This window comes from Labeo rohita, chromosome 15, assembly GCF_022985175.1.
Source record: "Labeo rohita strain BAU-BD-2019 chromosome 15, IGBB_LRoh.1.0, whole genome shotgun sequence".
NCBI lineage: Eukaryota > Metazoa > Chordata > Actinopteri > Cypriniformes > Cyprinidae > Labeo > Labeo rohita.
The window spans coordinates 9,942,973-9,965,531 of NC_066883.1; the positions used below are offsets into that span (position 1 = coordinate 9,942,973).

A 22,559-nucleotide genomic window follows, 5' to 3' on the forward strand; every position below is an offset into this window, starting at 1 on the left:
TTGGCTAGACTCTCTCTTCCCATGCAGGCCTAGTCAGTAGGTTATACTTTAGAGGACCTCAATGGGCCCCCCTCATCACAGAGCCCGGGACAACATTCTCTGTTGTGTCCCCTGACAACAACCCTGTCCCATATGTCAGAGTGTGGGAACTTTCCTATTTAAACCTCTGGAAGTTTTTCATTTTATCATAAAACAGAGATCATAAAAAATTAACGGTGATGATTAGCAATATTTAGCTGGAGGTTTTTTAACTAATACCAACTCGTTTAAAATAGAGTGACCAGTCAACATTTTTTGTTTGTTTTTAAATTTCGTTTACAGATTTACAGATTTACACGTTTCTTTAAAAAACAGCATCTCTGTCCATATATGCAAGTCGTCACACTAACTTTAGCAGCTCCTGATGTTTACAGACAGCTGAAATTGCCAATCACTCAGACAGCAGTGGGACAAACGCACCAATCCCGCCACAGGTCGATGCGCTGGGGACAGAAATAGACACCGAAACGCTCGAGTCGAGGCTGAAGCGCTGTGTGCTTTCCAGCCAAAGGGGGGTGGATTGCGGTGACTTTAAATACTTTTTAACTGATTATTTTAATTTGCATTTCCACAAAATGGTCATTAAAGTCTTCCTGGCATCCTCCTCGGGATCGACGGCGGTAAGAAACTCCACAGCAAATGTGTTATTGTTCAGTCATTCAACAGGTTGCTCAGCTGAAGCGCTTTGACTGTGATTGTGTTTTATACAGACTGTGAAATTAATCTATCGATAGTTCAAAGCATATTAGCAGTAATCAACGGTGGATATGTTTTAATCTCTTAAATAAAAGCTGTTTTAGCTCAAGTCAGTTTAAATAATCCTGAGTGACCTAATAACAGTTGCAGCTCGGCCAGTTTCCTTAAATATCTCTGAGATCACATTCCAGACTGCAGCAGCTATTCCTTTAAACATGAAACTTCCAGAATTGATTTTAGTTGCTCAAGTTTGTTTACTGATATCTGTATTTTTAGAGATACATAGCAGTGCTAATTATCTATTCTTTTACCCTTATCATGAACAAAAATGTAGGCTATTTTGATACTATCATGTTTTAACATGTTAGCAGAGTAATAACATGTAATCTGTCTCTGAACCGTAATCACATTAGCATTCAAGTCCAATGAATGACTGTTGTTACAACATACCCCAATACAGGGTTATATCACATTGGGTTAATTTTTGGATTCTGAATTTATTGTTGTCACCATTCAAATGAACAAGGGTGAGCCTAGTACAGTTGAACTACAGTTAACAAACAAGGAAATCAATTTAGTAAGTTAACTAAATTAAAAAATGACTTAAATTTAGTTCATCTAATGAGTAACAGGAATTCTACTGATTTTAAAAATTATTGTCATGGCATCTAAAGTTTGTTTAACATTTAGTAATACAAAGAGCTAACCTTTTTTATGTTATCTTTACGTTTGATTTTCAAACGTGATATGAGTATTATTTTCCTTTAAAATTCAGAGGCAAAAATATTACCCTGTGGGAAATATTTTAAATCCGACAGTTGCAATGAGATGCATGTATACCTCAACACACAGTTCACACGGTGACGATCAACAAATGTTAAATTCAGTAAAAAATGCTCCATGTGACCATATGAACTATTTAACAACCACCAGTGACAGGAAGCAGCAGTATAACAACTAAAATGTAAAACCATTATCATTTTTAATAATAGCTGACATATTTTTTTTCAAACTGCAATGCATGCTGGGAACAAACAACCAACAGTGACAACGGCAGCAGCAGTATGCATTTAACAAGTAAAATGTAAAGCCATGATTAATTTTAATAATAGTTGACATATTTTTTTCAAACTGCTATGCATGCTGGGAGCTTGCGCAATAGTGTGCAAAATTGTTTGTTCTGGCTCTATTTGGAAAGTTAGAACAAGAAGTTGTGAACAAATACTAAGTAAGTTCAACAAAAGAACTTTTGGTAGAATTTTATTCCTGTTGAGTTCACACAAAACAATAAACTGACTCCTATAGAGAAACAAAGAGAAGAAAACATTGTTTTTTGCTGGTTGGTGTGTGTGTGTTAGTCTTACATTTTTGGGAAATGTGAGCCTGTACACTTTTCTATTGTGTGCGATGTTTATGGATGTAGTAGAGGTGCATTAGAAGTGTTATAACCCTGTTTGGTCAGGATTTTTCTATGTGGACATGTAAAAGAAACATGATATGATCATCTGACGTCATTATTTTTAAGATATCTACTACATTCCACATATATTTCTAATGGAATGTGTTTAGAAGTTGGAGAAATTTTAAAGAAATTTTGAAAATGTTGTTTTGTCTTGGAATTCACATCACTAATCTGTTACTACCATTACCACAGATCAAAAAGAAACAGCAAGATGTTGTCGGGTTTCTCGAGGCACTTAAAATCGATTACGCACAACTTGACATTGCTTCAAATGAGGACAACCGGAAGTGGATGAGGGAAAATGTCCCTGGAGAAAAGAAGCCCACCAATGGAATTCCTCTTCCTCCACAGATTTTCAATGAAGAGATGTATTGTGGGGTAAGAACCTGCTAGAACAGAGCTTCCCATCAAACCAGCCTTCTAAACTTAACATAAAAATTATAATGTGAGTCAAGACTGTGTGATGTTGTTTATCCAGGTTAAGAGATGTGAAATCCATGTTATAAAAGACTGTCAGCAGAAATATAACACTAAAACATATTCAAAAGAGCTGTACTTCTAAAACCGGGAAGAGAAAAACCTTTTTCAAACCAGGTTCCCATGGGACAAATGTTATGGGGTTTTAAAATGGAGGTTTTAGTTTTATGACTAAAATATCAACTATAGTTAACATCACTTGAAGACACTTACATGTTTTGTGTTAAATTATAAATGTGACCCAGGACCACAAAACCAGTCGTATGAGTCAGTTTTTTTTAAATTGAGATTTATACAGCATCTGAAAGCTGAATAAATAAGCTAGGATATGACAATATTATTATATATTATATTATATATATTATTATATATAATATATTGTTTGAGATACAACTATTTGAAAATCTGGAATCTGAAGGTGCAAAAAAATCTAAATATTGAGAAAATCGCCTTTAAATTTGTTCAAATTAAGTTCTTCAAAAATTAATTTTTGATATATTTACGGTAGGAAATATACAAAATACCTTCATGAAACATGATCTTTACTTAATATCCTAATGATTTTTGGCTTAAAAGAAAAATCGATGATTTTGACCCATACAATGAATTTTTGGCAATTGCTACAAATATACCTGTGCTACTTAAGACTGGTTTTGTGGTCCAGGGTCACAATTTGCTATTTAATTTGGTTAATTTATAAACCAAAAACCACATTTTTAAAAGTTCAATAGAAATATCCAGAAGAACCTTTTACATAAATTAGACTCCCAAGATACCTACAAATTTATGTATATTTTAAAATGGTCATTATTACACCCCTTCCCCTCTAATTTTGCTCAAAACCTGTTTTTTTTTTTCTAATTCTAGAATGTAAAGACTTTTTCATGAATGTGTAAAAAAAGATTAAGTTGTGTGCTATATTTCAAGTCTATACATGATACACACAGGAGACTTTTTTTGTTTTGCAATATGCTGGAACAACATTAAATTAAGTGAATTATGGTTAAAACCCGTTTCCTTGTAAGTTACCATATGGCTTCATAAGGATTTAAAGATCGTGCATATAGGTCGACATCTATGTTTTATAGAAAAATCAGCATGGGCGTTCTGTTTTATATTCAGTTTTTTTTTTATTCCAAAGAAATTATATTGCTACATTTTTTGCAATAAAATGCTAATGAATGTTTTTCTATCTTAAATTGCAGGACTATGACACATTCTTTGAAGCCAAAGAGGACAACTCAGTCTATGAATTTTTGGGTCTGACACCTCCACCAGGATCTAAGGTTGTTGTTGTTTTTTTCCTTCTTTTTGTGTGTTTCCTTTTCTTGTTTGACAAAGGACATTAGAAACATTTTAGACTGCAATATCTTAATACCAATGTCATAACAACTGATCGTAACAACCGAGTCAAATGCTGTCACTGGTATATGTTTTTTACTTGTCCTAGTCATGCTCAGTAAATGGGAACCACCAAAATATCAATTTGGTACAGGCCACAGCTATGCTGTAGATGCTTGAATGACATTTTCAGATGTTGAAATAACGCAGAATACAGAAGTAGGGTAAAATAAGAAAGATATTTTTTGACTTTTTCTCAAAACTATTTTTTAAATCCTTTGTCCACCTTAATGTTTCTCAAAACATGTACAAAAAATAATTAAATTAAATGCAATAACCATGATGACAAGTAAAGCTTCCCAAGCTTTTTTGAATGCTCTAAAACAAGGGAAATAGAAAAAAAAAAAAAACATTACCAGAGGAGTCTTTGGTGGTGAATGGATAAACGCAATAGAATAACATTTCCTTGTGAGAGTGTGTTATCCTGTACATCTGTTTTCTTCCTCTCTTCTTTTTAGCATTTTTGGTGAAACTTTCCCTTGCTGACAGTAATGAAATTGTTTCTCCACTGTTTTAATAAAAATCTCTCTTGGTGCAGGAGGCACAACAAGGTGAAAACACACAAAAGCTTCATAATGGATCTGTGACAGAGGAACATCTTGATGATGACACAACAGTAATACTTCACTTAACTTTTTTACTCTTTTTTTTGTTTGTTTGTTTGTTTGTTTTATAACTGATATTCACTTTCAGTGCATTTCCAGACACACTGCACTTTACTGTATGCCCCTCATCTACTTTTCGATTCAGCTGGGTTTGTGTTCATCTGTCTGCCACACCCTAACTTAACACTATGTTTGGATGAGTATACACATCATTTCACAGATCTTGTTTGTCCATGTTAGTTTACAATGCATTAACTAATGTTGACAGATATTTTGATTTAAAAAAATATTAGTAAATGTAGAAATTAACATTAATTAATAAAATTAATAAATGCTGTATTATTGTTGCTCATTAGTGCATGTTATGCACTTAAATAATATTAAAGTGATCACTCAAAATTTTGTCATCATTTACTCACCTTCATGTTGTTCACAAAACAAGATATTCTGAAGAATGATAGATACTGGAAGTCAAAGGCTACCAGGAACTGTTTGGTTATCAACGTTCTTCAAAATATCTTCTTTCAACAGAAGAAAGAATCACGTGAGGGTGAGCAAATGATGACAGGATTTTTATTTTGGGGTGAACTATCCTTTTAACAAATAAATCCTTATTGTAAAGTGTTACCTTAAAGGAGAAGTCCACTTCCAAAACAAAGATTCTCATATTGTCATCCATGTTCATGTCTTTCATTCTTCGGTCGTAAAGAAATTATGTTTTTTGAGGAAAACATTTCTGCATTTTTCTTCATATAATGGACTGATATGGTGCCACGATTTTGAACTTCCAAAATGCAGTTTAAATGCGGCTTCAAACGATCCCAAATGCGGTTGTAAATGATCCCAGCCGAGAAAGAAGGGTCTTATCTAGCGAAACGAATGGTTATTTTCATAAAAAAAAAAAAACAATTTAAATACTTTTTAATCTCAAACGCTCGTCTTGCCTACCCTCTCCCTGAGCTCTGTGTATTCTGGCTCAAGACAGTTAGGGTATGACGAAAAACTCCAATCGTGTTTTCTCCCTCAACTTCAAATATCATTTCAAAATCATCCTACATCGCTGCAGAAGTTCCGACACAGTCTTTGCAAAGTGAACATGCAAAGAAGACCAAACACCCTTAACAAAAAAGGTAAAACAGCGATATAGGACAATTTCGAAGTTGAGGGAGAACATGAGATGGGAGTTTTTCGACATACCCTAACTGTCATGAACTGAAAAAAACAGTCCAGGCAGAGTAAGACAAGATGAGCATTTGGCATTAAAAAGTATATAAATTATATTATTTTTATTAAAATAACCAATCGTTTCGCTAGATAAGACCCTTCTTCCTCAGCTGGGATTGTTTACAACCGCATTTGGGATCATTTGAAGCTGCATTTAAACTGCATTTTAGAAGTTCAAAATCGGGGCACCATATCAGTCCATTATATGGAGAAAAATGCAAAAATGTTTTCCTCAAAAAACATAATTTCTTTAAAACTGAAGAAAGAAAGACATGAACATCTTGGATGACAAGGGGGTGAGTACATTATCTGTGAATCTTTGTTTTGGAAATGGACTTCTCCTTTTAAAGTAGTAGACAGTACATTGTACATTGCTAGCTTTTCCAAACAAAGCCGCATATAAACCTTTTCACATGGAGCATGCTGTTCCTGTTAATCTACTGCATTTGTGTAATGTTATTAATCACAATTAACCAGGCACGCTTTCTCACGGTTTCAAACACTTAAGTTGAAAGGACTGCAATTTTTAATTACCTAATGTGTAGAAATCTTATTTTGTCTTGACTAATGTTTATATTTGCAATCATTTCAAAGTTACATATAATGACTATGCAATTAAAAATCTATGTAATTACTTGTACTTACAACTTTATTTTGTATACAGCTATGTAATTACAACCCTATTACATTTTACTACCCTAATGTTTGTTTGAGGAAAAAGGTTTTTTTTCTCCCACTGTTATAGTGCATTGTCTTAAAAGAAGAAATGTGCTGTTTTCAACATTGCAAACTGACCGATGATGTCCATTTTTTACATGTCAACATTCCCATTGTCTAATATAACAACCCCTTTTTCTTTCTTAGCACTGTTTCTCACTTTTCACCAGTGAATGTTCCTCCACTTCATTAACTCATGCCTGTTTTCATTCTGAGGGACCTGTTTTAAAACTACCTAGGAATCCGTGGTGCCTTATGCCTGTGCCTTAGAAGATGCTGTACTGTCATAACATTTTTAATTTCTTTTTTCCTGGGATACGCTGTTTGTTCTTCTAGAAAAAGGAAATTGTAGAGGCTGAGCAGAATGGAGATGTACACCCAGCAGAGCTGGAAGACGACGATCCAGGCAAGACGGTAGAGACAGATGCTCAAGATGAGAACGCAGAAGAGGAGGAACCGGCAGAAGAAGACGAAGAAAGTGTAACTGACCGTCAAAACTCCTGTTTAATCCTCATTCCTGCTCAAACATCATCTCTTTTCCCATAGCAGCTTATTCTTTTTTTTTCATTTAATCTCATCATTTGCTTCATCTATTAACCTCCTGATTTTTCATGCAGGTCCCTTCCCATGCAATTGAAATTAACATCTAACACTCTGCCTTACCATCTCCTCTGTTGTAGTTTGATTCCTGCTAGTGTTTCCTGTTGACAGTGTGACTTTTAAGATTGTTGTGTGGTGTTTATTTAGTAAATGTGTTTTTCTCTCTGATTTAGTTTGCATTTTAATTTTGTACTTTCTTTTTCTCAGAGAAAGGTAGCTGAGGAGGAAGTGCAGGTAAGCAAAAAGTGCTTAAACAATTCTGCTTGTCTTGGTCGGTGTATAACAACTTGACCATGGAAGTAACATCTAAATCTAATTCTATTTAATTTTATACATTACATTTCTGAATGAACCATTTCTTTTCTTCTTTGACTCACAGGAGGAAGAAGAAGAGGATAGGGTAAGACTGAAATCTAAATTTTGTGTCTCTTAAGAAGCAATTTTAACAACAGTGGCCCCAGTCTTGACATTTCAAAAAGATTCATGTTAGTCTATGAGATCATTCATAGCAGTTAAATAAAAAAAAAACTTTTTTATTGGACTGCAGCATGTTTGGTAATCAAAATTAAAGTGTTGCTTTTGCCCAAGGAGGAGAAATATAGAGAAACAAATCACAAGGTGGAGGGACAGTTGTCTTTAGAGCACTGTCTTTGGTCAGCCAAACAGTGGAAGTCAAAAAAAAAAAAAAACAGTTGTTCTGGATTCCCATGGTCGTGGAAATCCTGAGTATATCAAAGAACAATTATGGTTTCCAGATCTAGAAAAGTCAATCAATCAAATCAATAAATCAATAAATTTGCAAGTTCAATTTAATTGACTAGATATTTCTTGTTAAAGGAGAAGTTCACTTCCAGAACTAAAATTTACAGGTAATTTACTCACCCCCTTGTCATCCAAGATGTTCATGTCTTTCTTTCTTTAGTCGATACGAAATTGTTTCTTGAGGAAAACATTTCAGGAATGTTCTCCATATAGTGGACTTCAATGGTGCCCCCAAGTTTAAACTTCCAAAATGCACTTTAAATGCATCATTAAGGCTCTAAACGATCCCAGCCGAGGTAAGAAGGGTCTTATCTAGCAAAACAATTAGTTATTTTCAAACAAATTGACTATTTGTGTACTTTTTAACCTCAAACGCTCATCTTGTCTAAGTCTGCGTCTAACTCATTTTTTTCCGGTTCAATACGGTCAATACAGTTAGGGTATGTCGAAAAACTCCCATCTCGTTTTCTTCCCCAACTTCAAAATCATCCTACATCGCTGCAGAATACCCAGTGTTTACAAAGTGAACATGCAACAGAGATCAAATGGCCTTCACAAAAAAAAGGTAAACAGCAATGTAGGACCATTTTGACGTTGAAGAAGAAAACGAGATGGGAGTTTTTTGACGTACCCTAACTGTATTGACCCAAATTACACAGACTACGCATGCGCATTGTAGAGACGAGACAAGACGAGCATATATTGAGGTTAAAAAGTATATAAATTGTCAATTTGTTTAGAAAATGACTGATTGTTTCGCTAGATAAGACCCTTCTTCTTCGTTTAGAGCCATTTGAAGCTGCATTTAAACTGCATTTTGGACGTTCAAAATCCACTATATGGAGAGAAATCCTAAAATGTTTTCCTCAAGAAACATAATTTCTTATCGACTAAAGAAAGAAAGACATGAACATTTTGGATGACAAGGGGGTGAGTAAATTATCTGTAAATTTTTGGTCTGGAAGTGAACTTCTCCTTTAAGAGTTTGTGTAGATTAAATTTTTCCCACAAGCCAATGAGAAATATCAGTCTGTCTTAATGAAGACATTTATTTATTTATTTATTTATTTATTTTTAATCCTTTCAAAAGATCCAGTAATCATGAACAAATTTCAAATTTTATGGAAAAAAAATATTTATTTATTGACTGATTGACTGATTGATTCATTCATTTATTTAAAATTACTTCTCATGAAAAATTGACAGGTTGATTCATACCTGCTCATTTATTTATTCACAGTTTTAAAAAATACAATGAAACACTTGTCAGAAAGATCATTATAGAAAAAGCTAATGTTCACTATTCGATGTTTCAGGTTGAGGACAACCATCTGGTCTCAGAGGTGAATTTTATTCTAGAGTGAACAGATTGTAGATCTGGAGTGTGTTTGTAACTCTACTATTCTCTCCCATCCATTCCCTCTTATCTTGCTGACAACATGATTTCCATTGTTATTATTTATTTTGCATCCATGTGTCTCCCATCTGCTTCTCACAGTCAGTCATTTACTGAGAAAGCATTTTCACTTGGAAGGCGACTCGTTTGCATTGGGTTTTGCCTGTGTTTCGTTTTCATTCCCCTTTTGCCTTACAGGTGTCATGGATGCATTTTCTGTTTCCATCAAAGTTCTCCATCAAAACATTTCTTCAAAAGTGTTTTATTAACTTTTTGCAGTTACTAAAATAACAGACATGAAAGTCATCATTAGGGTGATCGTCTGTTTCACAGATCCAACAAAAATATGCACTGAATATGCAGCAATGTGATAAAATTTGGTATGTTAGTTTGACACAATATCATTGACACACGCTAGCTATGCCTATTATGTTATGTTTTTACAATGCATCACACAAACAACTTATAGACTTTGACCAAAAATCTAAGCTTTAAAAGAAATACTTTTTTACCATGAAAATTATTTTTTGTAGAAGCAATGGTCACATGTGGCTGATTTCTTTCAAGAAGGATGAGGGGCCAATAAATAATGTGCACTACGAATATATTCATTGTAGCTTATTCCTGCTTTAAGAAATCAGCCATGTTGCAACTGCCCCTTGTTGCAACCGTCCCCTTCTGTCCCCTACTACTTATGCCATTCCTTTAGCTTCATTCTGATGTTAAATATCAGACGCCATTCTGATATTTAATGCCCACTTGTCAAAATCCATCCACAGACAAAAATCCTGCACTATATTTTTATTTTTATTGAATATCCAGCTTAAAATACATACATAGAACATATGTATGTTACATATATTATGTTACATATTACATATGTAAACATATAGAACATGTATGTATGTGGATACAGTAGTATGTACTATATGTTCAATTTTTAATATATAGCCAGATGATAATATAGTTAACATATTTTGCTGAAATAACAATCAAGCAGTTGAGATTTGCTAATATAGTACATACAGCTTAACGTGAGTGTACATATCTGATTTTTAATTGATTGTTTTGTTTTGATTTTAAAATCAATATAAGTTTTGAATGAAATCAGATAACACACCTGCTGTTCAGTGACATTCTGATGTGTTTCCAACACAAAACTGGAAAGTACTAAATTCAGGTTATCAGTTCTATTTCTTTCGTCCCAATTGAGCAAGTTAAAAGCTTCTTTCTATTCCTTCTTCTTTCTCCCTACCTGTTTTTTTTATAGGCAGAAGATGAATTGGTGTCTGAGGTAACTTGGGTTTGATGAGAAGTGTATCTCTGTCTCTGTTGTTGTAGTTGTGATTTGCATTTTTTCCCTTTATTTGGTCACTGATTTTCCTCTTTCATTCTTCCTTCTAACCTCCTGTTTGACTTCTCTCCTCTAGCTGCCTCCTGCCAGTCTCTTTCTTCTCTCTCCATCTGTTTCTGCAGTTGCATGCGTCTCTCATGTTGCTCTGTTCAGCTTTAGCTCACATTCCTCTCATCTGATTCAGTCTGTTCTTCCCTATAGGAGGAAGAAGAACTCCGAGAGCTTGAGGTAGATTAATACATGTTTTTCCTTTTCTTTAAGATTTCATCTCTGTATTTCCTACTCTTTCACTTTTTCTTTCCTCTTCGTGTGTGTGTGTGTGTGTGTGTGTGCGCACATGTACAGCTATCTTTGTGAGGGCCAATTTGACCATTGGAGTGAGGACAGTTTTGTAAAGAAAGGACATTTTGGCTGGTACTCACTTTGTCTGAAGACCCCTTTGAAGTCCTGCTTGAGGGTCAACACTTGATTTTAGGGATAAGGTTATAATTGGGTAAAGGTGAGGTTTAGGGTAAGGGTTTGGGTGAGGCACTTAGTTCTGATGGGCAGGGTTAGGGTAAGGAGCTAGAGATTGCTTTGTGTCTATGTATGACCTCACAAAGATAGCTATACAGAGTTGTGTGTGTGTGTTTTCTTTCTTTTTTTCTAACTGCACAACGTATCTGTTCATGACTAGCACCTGTGTTGTCAGTCGTTTTGTGTTTTGGACCAAATTGAACATATCAGAGACATAAGCGATTCATTCAAGCACATTAGTTTAGCTTATTTAGGAAGTAGTCAAAAAAGGTCAGTTATGCATAATTACATGCAACTAACCCTAAAGAAAACCCTAACCTTATAATAAGTACATGCTGATAATTAATATTACTTAGTACTTAAATGTACTGTTACTCTGTAAAATAACACTGTATTTTTAATCATTTTTAATAATTTAATAATTGATTGTAATTGCTACTATAATAGCCGCTGTATTATATATTCATTTCCTTTCGAAACTATAAAGGTTGAGCTTGTGAGGACAAAACCTGGGGCAGTAAATTGATTTTTATAAAGACATTATTCAGCAAGGATGCATAAACTTTATCAAAAGCAATAGTAAAAACATTTACATTTAAATTCTATTTTAAATAAATAGAATTTATTTTTTTTTGAAGATTCTATTCATCAAAGAATTAAAAGTTTTCAGAAAAATATTCAGCAGATGTTTAATAATAAGAAATACTTCTTGAGCAACAAATCAGCATTGTAAATAATAAGAGACTTAATTCAAAAACTCAAAAAAACAAAACAAAACAAAAAAACAGACCCCAAACATTTAAATGGTGGTGTAATTACACATATTTTTGAATAATTATAAATCATATTAAAATAATTTAAGCAAATCCAACCAAATCATTTCATGAACCAAATTTCATATTTCACAGTGCATCACATTTAGTTAACAATTGCAATCCATTCATTGTTAGAGCAAATATTTGCACTTCTTGATGTACGTTACAGTCATAACCTGGAAGAATTTTATTTGTCAGTATGACAACATTTTAATATTTTTAGTTTTTTTCTTTATAGTGAGAAATACAGACCAAAAGCTAAAACAAAAACTACATTAAATATTACTGTTAGCAATCAAAGGTTTTGAAACACTATACTGTTAGAAGATCATACACATTTTACTCTTTAATTTATTTGAATATTCTATATATTTCTATATATTTCTAGGTATAAATAATGTACATTTTTTTTTTTTCACTACATTAACAAATTAACTGTTTCTAAAAAAATAAATGCTACTAAATACAAAGGCAAATTATCCTGACTGCACATATGAATACTTTTGAATATTAAAGCAATCATGTTGTACAAAGTTAACACATGATCAGGAAATGTTGCGGGCCAGATTTACTCACATCATCCACATCCAGTGCTACTCATTGTGTCAAAGCATGTGCACTAACTAGCTATGTGATTTTATTTTTGTGACATACACTTATAGACACCTTAGCAACACATCCTTTTATTGCTCACATTCAGTTGCAGTGAACTTTGCAGACCGTCTCCGTGATCATTACCTGCTCTCCCTTTCATCCAGACATACTGCTTAGCTCTCTACCTCTCTCTCAGCTCTCTGGATTCTTTATTTTTTTTCCCAAATCCAGTCATTCCAGCCCTCATTTATGTTGCAGGAGCAGAAATCATGAAAGGTCTTTCCAGTGGCTGTCACTTTTAGGATCTTTCTTTTTTTGCGGAAACACACATATACCCACTCAAATATTTTTTCACTACCTGTTCTTTTGTAGATTTAGCTCAGAGAACTTCTGTCTGGGTGTAGTGTAACCTTTTTCTCCCTCAGTAGCTGTTTCTGTCACTCAAACGTACACTGATGCATTATCTTGTTTTAATACTGAATTCCTTCATCGCAGGAGGAAGAGGAACAAGCCTCAGAGGTACTTTAGCACGTTCTTAGCTCGTTTCAGCATGTTGTGGTCGGTGGAGTCCGGGGCGCTGGTGCATGGCATCAGTTGTGTTCCAAATCTTTTACATTGACTAGATCTGTGGTTTTCAACCAGGGCCCTATTAGAGAGTGGCTGTAGTGTGGCTTAAAACGATTTAAAATTTGACAAAACTAGGTTTTAAATAAGATAAAATGACTAAAACAAAGATATAAGGTAAAATCAAATTTTAAAAAATTTAATTTCAGGGTTTCTGCGGGTATTAAAAAGTCTCAATTCGCCCTTCCACATATTAAAGCTTTAAAACGTCTTAAATCATGACATGAAATGTTCCATGCATTGCAAGACTAAATGCCTTCCTCAGTATTTTTGTTATCCAATACAAATATCTACACCTTTTTAAATCAAGATACATTTACTCAAGATGCAAATGTAGAATGGAGTCTTTATTCTTAATACTAATAATACCTTTTAATGAGGTACGGTGCTTTCCCTTTAAAAGATGTTTACATAAAAAAGTCCACTAGAAAAAATAATAGTTGAATTATATAGTATAGTTATAGTAAAAATGACCCGTTTTTGTTTAGTGATAGTTGTTCATGAGTCCCTTTTTTGTCCTAAACAGTTAAACTGCCTGCTGTTCTTCTGAAAAATCCTTCGGGTCCCACAAATTCTTTGGTTTTGCAGCATTTTTGTGTATTTGAACCCTTTCCAACAGTGATTGTATGATTTTGAGATCCATCTTTTCACACTGAGGACAACTGAGGGACTCATATGCAACTATTACAGAAGGTTCAAATGCTCACTGATGCTTCAAAAGAAAAAACAATGCATTAAGAGCCGGGGGGTGAAAACTTTTGAGCAGAATGAAGATGTGTACATTTTTCTTATTTTTCCTCAATTACATATTTAGAAGATACTTACACGTTTCACAGAAGAAAAAATAAGTAAAATTTAACCTGATCTTCAAATTCAAAAAGTTTTTACCCCCCGGCTCTTAATGCATTGAGTTTCCTTCTGGAGGATCAGTGAGCGTTTGAACTTTCTGTAATAGTTGCATATAGTTGTAATAGTCCCTCAGTTGTCATCAATGTGAAAAGATGGATCTCAAAATCATACAGTCATTGTTGGAAAGGGTTCAAATACACAAAAATGCTGAAAAACCAAAGAATTTGTGGGACCTGAATTTTTTTTTTCTGAAGAACAGCGGGCGGTTTAACTGTTTAGGACAAACAAGAGACTCATGAACAACTATCACTAAACAAACGAACACAGCTGTGGATCATTCAACAACACAGTACTAAGAATCAAGTGTATGCAAACTTTTGAACAGGGTCATTTTTATAAATTCAGCTATTTTTTATCTTGTGGATTCTCATATGTGTATGTCTTTTATGTAAAATATCTTATTCAGGTCAGTGCTAAATAAAAAAATAACATGCATTTTGTATGATCCCTCTTATTTTGGTAAAATAATTAACATTTTGCAGATTCTGCAAGGTGTATGTAAACTTTTGACCTCAACAGTAAGTTATGGAAATTGCTATCATATACTATGAATAATTTATTATAATATATAATATAATTAACCTTATTGTCTTTGAGTCCAGGAGGTTGAGAACTACTGGACTAGATACTTGCATCTGAATAAGATTTGCCTTTATATTTGTGTCACTAAATTGCTTGATTAGAAAATAGTCAGGCAATTTAAACTTACTGTTACAGTGTTTAAAGCTGCTGAAAATTATTCGCTTTTTGAATATTACACACTAAATGTCCCTGTCTGACACTGATACAAGTGCCCTCGAAACTACTTTTCTCGAATTTCTTTGGAAATATTAACCTTGGCTGAGATTTTTCTCCTAAAGTACACAAGTGAACTGACTTGCTTTAAACAGACACACACTCTTAAAAGTAAGATTCTTTATTGGCATCGATGGTTCCTTAAAGAACCTTGAACATCCATGGAACCTTTTAACTGCAGAAAAGGTTCTTTATAATGGAAAAAGGTTTCCTTAGATTTTTAAAATATTCTTCAAAATGGTTCTTTTAAGAACTGTTTACTGGAAGGTTCTTTGGCGAGCCGAAAATGGTTCTTCTATTGCATCACTGCAAAAACACCTCTTTGGAACCTTTGTTTTTAAGAATGCATCTTAGATAATCAGAAAACTTAGATGTGCCGTTCTACCTGTCAGTCATTTTGCATCTTTGAGTTTACTGACGTTATGTTTATGGACTTATGTTTAAGTATTTAGGGGGTGGGTTTTGGAAACAGAATATATAGTATAATATCTAATGCACTTAAAACTGGCAGAAAGCAGCAGGACAACTAACATAACTTACAGCAGCTTTAAACTGATCAAACAAACACCACAAAAATAAGATGCTTTTTAAATATTTTTATTGAACACTTGAACAGTTTAAAATGTCTGCCATGGTAATTGCTGGGTCAGTGTGTTCAATAAAGACATAAAAAAGTATTTATTCAAGGTTTTGTTTAATCAGAATTGGTTTATTATTGGATGTACAACCTAACAAGTTTTTGAACCTTGTTTTGCTACTTATTTGTTAGTGTGTTGTACATTTTTAATGTATTTCTATGAAAGATAACTTTTGTATTTTGTTTGTTTGTTTGTTTTGCTGGCTGATATGATAGTGTTCTTGGTTCATGGCAAAGTCATGCAAACGTTTTCGGCTACCAGTGTCTTTAAAGAAATGTGCTATCATCATGTATCTGGATGGCCAAATTGTGTTGGGGTTTATTGCTTCAGTTTTATTTTTTTTATGCTTTTCTTTTTTTATGCAATATATGCATGAATGGGTTTTTTTAAGGCCAAGAATGGGTAAAATGCATTGTGTGCATCAAAGAGTTGAACTGATGCTATCATGATGTTGTTGCATTAGGAACATCTTTCAAATGTTGATCAAGACCATCAGCATGCAATACTTACTGGTTTGGAAATGTTGAATTGAGATGAGCAGGACATGGACTTTGCCCATTTAGGATGGCATGGTTGACATCCAGGGAAGGCAATGCAGTGAATGTTTTTTTTTTTTTTTGATGTGGAGTAAAAAGAAAATGCTGTGATGTGTTTCTCTACAGCACTGGGCCTAAGTATATTTTAAGTGAATGAAAACGAGTCTTGATGTTAGGGTAGAGTGGTAGTGTATAGGTCACACCAAGCAGGGTTTAAAGGAATATTCCATGTTTAATAATGTCAGGTCAATCACCATCATCCAAAAAAAGAATTTATTTGATAACTATTTTTTGGTATTTTGTACATCTCTCTGGAACACCTTGCTTCTAAGTATATTACGACATATACAGTTTTGAAAATAATTATAAATAATCTAGTTGCTTTGCAAAACAGAAAAAAGCCATTGCTGTTTAAAGATAACTAAATTAATAAACTAATGTGTAATCCATGCACTTTTCAAGTTGTTTAATAACTCAATTATGTAGTTATAACACAGTTTTTGTGTTATAAGTTGTAGACTTGTATTGTTTGCCTCTAAGTGCTACACCAAAACAATGAATAAAACTCATCATTGCCAAACATGTTATACAGGAGGCATTTATAGCACATCTGTGGCAATATGCAATTAACTGTGTGATTGTTGTCATTCACAGGAAGACTAGTGTTCTGAAGCTGAGGATTTTGGACCTGGATTTTCCCAGACAGGTAATACATGTTTTTTTCCCCTGTCTTTTTTGCCACTTGGTGGCGTTGTAGGATACCATTTGCTAGAGCAGCGTGGCCCTCAAGGTCTACTTTCCTGCAGAAAGTAGTTTAGCTTCAACCTTGATCAAACTCACCTGCCAGTAACTTTTCAGTAATCCTGAAGACCTTGATCACCTTGTTTGGGTGTGTTTGGTTAGGTTTAAAGCTAAACTCTGCAGGAAAGAGAACCTTGAGGGCCAGAGCTGAGAGCCCCTGTGCCAGAGTATAAAACACAAGTGTCCAGGACTAAAGTTATTGGTCAGCCTGATGAATCAAGGTCAGTTGATTGCTTAAAAGAAAGATCCTGTCAGTCAATGACATGTTTATGTACCTTAAATCAAAGGTCTACTGGCTTAAACTGACTGGTTGTGTTTGTAGCTTTAAGATATCCTTGATATTTTTTAAAACATTATGATCTCTCTCGCTCTCTTTCTCTCTTCTCTTTCTTTATTTATTTATCTTTTAACATAGAAGAGTTTATTGGCAATATGAAAGGCTACTGTAACTTTAATAGCTTCAATTTTTATTGATACTAAGCATATTAATTAATGAAATTCAGTGTTCTAAAATTTGGCACTCACAGCCACAATGGATAGCATCCCTAGTGGAAAATAAATATACTAAAGTGTATTTAAAACACATTTATTACATTTACATATTATGTACTTAATAAAAATACCCTGCAGTTGTACTTTTACTACTGGTGTATAGTCTGCTAAATTGGAACAACTAATTTTGTACTTAATTCACTTTAATTGTGTGGAAGTAGTGCTGAAGTACAACTAAAGATATACTTAAGTATATTTGGTTGTGCTAAAGTGGAACTATTCCAAGTATACTTATAGGTACATATACATAATATAGGTACACTTTAAATGTTTTGCATTAAAAGAACGATATTATTTCAAGATCATACAATCTTCATCAATAATGACATTCAAAATATTTTAGCATTAATATTAAGAAATGTGCATTGTGGTACTTCAAGTAGTACTTCAAATAAAGTTAAATTAATTTTTTTTTTTTATCAGTAAGTTTTAAGCGATTTGTCAGTAAATATGTTAATATACTTGAACTGTACTTATTATACAATAAATGCATTTTAAATCTCTTACTTTTTTATTAGGGGTAAGCAGGATAGATGATGGTATTTTAAACAATAATTTAATTTAACAATTTAATTCTACAGTCACAGGTATTTATTGCAGAAACTGACCGTAACAAGCAGTATAAAAGCATTACAAACAAGTCGTGTTGCATTCCGAGTCTTCTGAAGCCATACGATATCTTTATGCGAAGAAGAGAGTAAAACATGGTTTTAACCGCTGAAAATGATCCCGCTCCGTTAACACGCTCACATCTCAAAGAGATACTCCCGAACATTAGCATGACGCAATCGCTCACGAGACACACAAGAGCCAATGCCAATTCACAATCTGCCAGTTATACCTTGTGATTTATTGACAAATGGTAGGTTTAGAAGCAGGGGTTGTGTTACGTGCTGGTAAATGTGCACATAATGTACTATAAGCAGTGTTGGGAATGTTACTTTGAATAGTAATTAGTTATAGTTACTAGTTACTTCTCACAAATAGTAACTGAGTTAGTAACAGAGTTACATCATTATAAAACTAACTAATTACCAGGGAAAGTAACTATTGTGTTGCTTTTTAAAAAAAAAAAAAATTAAATATATTAAATAACTTGGATGACCCCAATATTAAATATGTTAAATGAATGTTATTTTAATGAAATTAATTACATTTTTAGTTTACTCACCAGACTAATATTAAATATCTGATATAATATTATAATTATAATTAGCATTCAACTTTAGCCATTAGAACTTTAGTAATTAAAATAACCATGTATGAATGCATGTTTGTCATGTTGACTGAACTTAGGACTGGTGGTGATATTGTTTGTAATTTAGTGTTTCTATGAACGTGTTGTTACTACCACGAATTCTACTATTAATAACAATATTAAACACACTAAGGTTTAATGAGCTGCTGGGTTCATGAATATTAATCACGTTGTCTGCGTTCGCTCTAACTGATTTGCTGTAATCAAAACAGGGACGATAATAGGTGAGCGCCAGCCAATGAGATTGCTGTTTTAGTTCCGCCTACTACCGGAGAAACCAGCAGTTCTTAAAAGCTGAAGTATTCCAAAGGAGCTCCGTTGTTTTGAGAGGAAAATACAACAAAGAATATCGTTTACACGTAGCGCGTCAATTCTGCATGGTATAAGACTCTGTCGCTCTGTATCTTTCTTTGGGTGTGTGAGACAAAGTGACGGCTAGTCGTGTGCCTTCACACTAGAGTTTACAGCTCGTCAAATACAGGTACGCTGCGCATCCATTCAAATGAACTGAAAAATACAATTATAATAATATTATAATAAATGATAGTAACGCCGTATTTTATTGGCAATAATGGTAACGGCGTTGTAACGTAGGAAACAGTAATTCGTTTGATTACTCGTTACTGAAAAAATAATGCCGTTATTCCCATCACTGACTATAAGTAAAACTGTTGTGACTGTTTACATTGAAAAACCACACCCCAACATATATGCAGTAATGACAATATTATTACCCAATATATAATTTAATCATGACGATAAAATTCCCAGTATAACATATTATAAGGTTTTTTATAATGCATTATTTATTCATTATAATGCATTAAGAATACCCTTGCAATGTATCATTGTGTTACCTCAATGATTATTAAATTTATTGAATATTAACAATATTATTTGTAAAAATGACCATATATTTAAAGAAATGCCCTTACAATGAACACCTAGCAGGAAAGCAGGCTAAGCCACAAATAAATACACAGGCATGCTCGTTGAAAATGTACTTTTATTGTTTTGATGAATAGTCCATTAGATGTATTGTTGAAATAAATAACCTGCATGGTGAAAAAAAAAATTAAAATTTTTTTTTTTAACAATTTTAACAGTACAGTGGTTTGTAAATTTCGTATAATTTCTCATTACACTGATTTAAGGAAGAAATAATTCTTATTGACCAATTTGCTCACATGAACTTGTGTAATATATCATTTGATCTTTTGATCATTTGTCTGTCCCAGGGTCTTCTAGGTCATTTTATATTATTTTATAGGTCAGTGAATAAATGCATGGATCAGCATTTAAATGTCAAGCATGATTTGTGGTCCGGCATGAATCTTTTTGCATTGAGGGTTCTGACTCGCTATAAAAAAACTTTTTTAATAAACCAAAGGTTTACATCAGTGAATGTCAAGGGTGGTGATGCATTTGTTAGGATTTTGTTTTGAGAATTCATATGAACATATAGATACAACTGAGAGCTGCAAGAAAATATTGCAGCTGTCATTTTCAGACACTAATAACAAGTATAAAGTCCATTCAGCAAAACATTAAGAATGACGCACTCTAAGGAAATGAAATGAAAGTCTCTTCTCTACAACTGGAGATGATTCCTACGTATTAGATACACCCTGCCGCAAGCTATTTCATAAAATGCTGAGGACAAAATTGGCCGTGGTTGTAGGCCACACTATAAACGATGCTAATGATTTAACCTCTCTAAAACACATGCCTGCAAGGCTTCTATTGTACGCATATTACATTTATTTATTTATTTTTTGTGGCAGTCAGCATCATAAGAGGGGGAATATCCTGATATTACTGAGCAACTTTTAATGCATCAAGTATATGAATGCTCAACCTTGTACACACACCAACCATGTGCTTTGCATTTCAGCTTGAATTGACACCCCACTTGCCCTGAAGCCATCAAAAATTGCCCACAAATACCTTCACCGCAGCATTGCCCAAGCCAAAGTGACACCACTACACTGGATAACATGCACTCAGGACCCCAACTTCAAGCACCCTGTGATAAATGCCTTTTTGAGATTGCAAAATGCCTTTTTATGCTAGAGTTGCTTCACCTTAAGTGGCGAGTTTCAAGTGAATTTAAAGGAGAAGTCCACTTCCAGAGCAAAAATGTACAGATAATGTACTCACCCCCCTTGTCATCCAACATGTTCATATCTTTTTTTCTACGGTCGTAAAGAAATTATGATTTTTGAGGAAAACATTTCAGGATTTTTCTCCATATAATGGACTGATATGGTGCCCCGATTTTGAACTTCCAAAATGCAGTTTAAATGCAGCTTCAAATGATCCCAAATGCGGTTGTAAATGATCCCAGCTGAGGAAGAAGGGTCTTATCTAGCGAAACGATCAGTTATTTTCATTTAAAAAAATACAGTTGAAATACTTTTTAATCTCAAATGCTCTGCCTGAACTCTGTGTATTCTGACTCAAGACAGTTAGGATATGTCGAAAAACTCGTATTTTTTCCCTCAACTTCAAAAATCATTTTGAAATCATCCTACATCGCTGCAGAAGTACCGACCCAGTCTTTGCAAAGTGAACATGCAAAGAAGATCAAACACCCTCAACAAAGGAGGTAAAACAGCGATATAAGATGATTTTGAAGTTGAGGGAGAACATGAGATGCAAATTTTTCGACATACCCTAACTGTCATGAACTGGAAAAAACAGTTCAGGCAGAGCAAGACAAGATGAGCGTTTGACATGAAAAAGTATATAAATTGTATTATTTTTATGAAAATAACCAATCGTTTCGCTATAAGACCCTTCATCTTTGCCTGGGATTGTTTACAACCGCATTTGGGATCAATTGAAGCTGCATTCATGAAAGTTCAAAATAGGGGCACCATATCAGTCCATTATATGGAGAAAAATCCTAAAAATCTTTCCCTCAAAAAACATAATTTCTTTATGGCTGAAGAAAGAACATGAACATCTTGGATGACAAGGGGTTGAGTACATTATCTGTACATTTTTGTTCTGGAAGTGGACTTCTTTAAAGGGATGTCTTTTTCTTACTGTACATATAGAAAATAGCTTATTGTACTACTTTTAAACTAACATTTTGTGACTTTGTTCTATAGATCTCCCAAATAGTTGTGCCAAACCACTCAAATGTGCCAAACGAATACTTACAAATACCTCTTCGTGTGTCTTATATTGTGAAGTACACTACCAGTCATATTTTGGACACACTTTGCTACATAATGCTAATAATGAAATGAACTTGTAGGAAGTTAATAGTTATAAACTTTCAGACAGTTGGAGAAAAATCCCATTTGTTCTGTGTTTGATCAAATTCATCAAGCACTAAGCCAAGGCAAGCTAGCCAGAAGCTAGCCAAATGTTGTAGGTGCTGATTAACTAACAGTTTGTAAGATGTAGAATTGTAGTTGTAGTTATAACCACAGTGAAGTTGACGTTAAAATTAGACAGTGACACTGTGAAAGGACATTAGTCACAATTCCCTTCTTTTTTCAGCTTGAATGTGTGACGTCAGTTCTAATGCACTTTGTATGTAGACAGAAATGAATGGTTGGAAATGCCCTGATTTACCAATAAAGAGTGCGTTTTAAAACCGCTGTCTGCTTCATTATGTTCTATTCTTGACACATTGTGTGTATTTAAAGAACAGAAATGTTCTAACAGGGTGGTGCCAATTCAATAAACAGGATGTGACCTTAAAGAGATTCCCTAGAGATAGTGAATGGAAGACAAGGAGTGGGACTTGTGACTTAACAATAGCAGCAAATTTC

The 22,559-nt window shown here is 33.8% G+C and overlaps 1 protein-coding gene across 18 annotated transcripts; it reads left to right on the forward strand.

The window, feature by feature from the left end:
* The first annotated feature begins 482 nt into the window (after positions 1 to 482).
* Positions 483 to 21,636, forward strand: sh3bgr (SH3 domain binding glutamate-rich protein). 18 transcript variants are annotated; one of them, XM_051129148.1, is made up of 13 exons: positions 483 to 659; positions 2,390 to 2,575; positions 3,880 to 3,960; positions 4,614 to 4,691; positions 6,958 to 7,101; positions 7,429 to 7,455; positions 7,601 to 7,621; positions 9,300 to 9,326; positions 10,650 to 10,673; positions 10,935 to 10,961; positions 13,154 to 13,177; positions 16,815 to 16,866; positions 20,666 to 21,636. In XM_051129148.1, exons 1-12 carry the CDS (start codon positions 615 to 617, stop codon positions 16,821 to 16,823), a joined length of 693 nt encoding a protein of 230 aa, XP_050985105.1. In that variant the 5' UTR covers positions 483 to 614; the 3' UTR covers positions 16,824 to 16,866; positions 20,666 to 21,636. The 18 variants fall into 18 exon arrangements, with proteins under 18 accessions (XP_050985105.1, XP_050985107.1, XP_050985106.1 ...); XM_051129150.1 differs by lacking the exon at positions 13,154 to 13,177; XM_051129149.1 differs by lacking the exon at positions 10,650 to 10,673 and having other exon boundaries at positions 20,666 to 21,635.
* Positions 21,637 to 22,559: the final 923 nt, after the last annotated feature.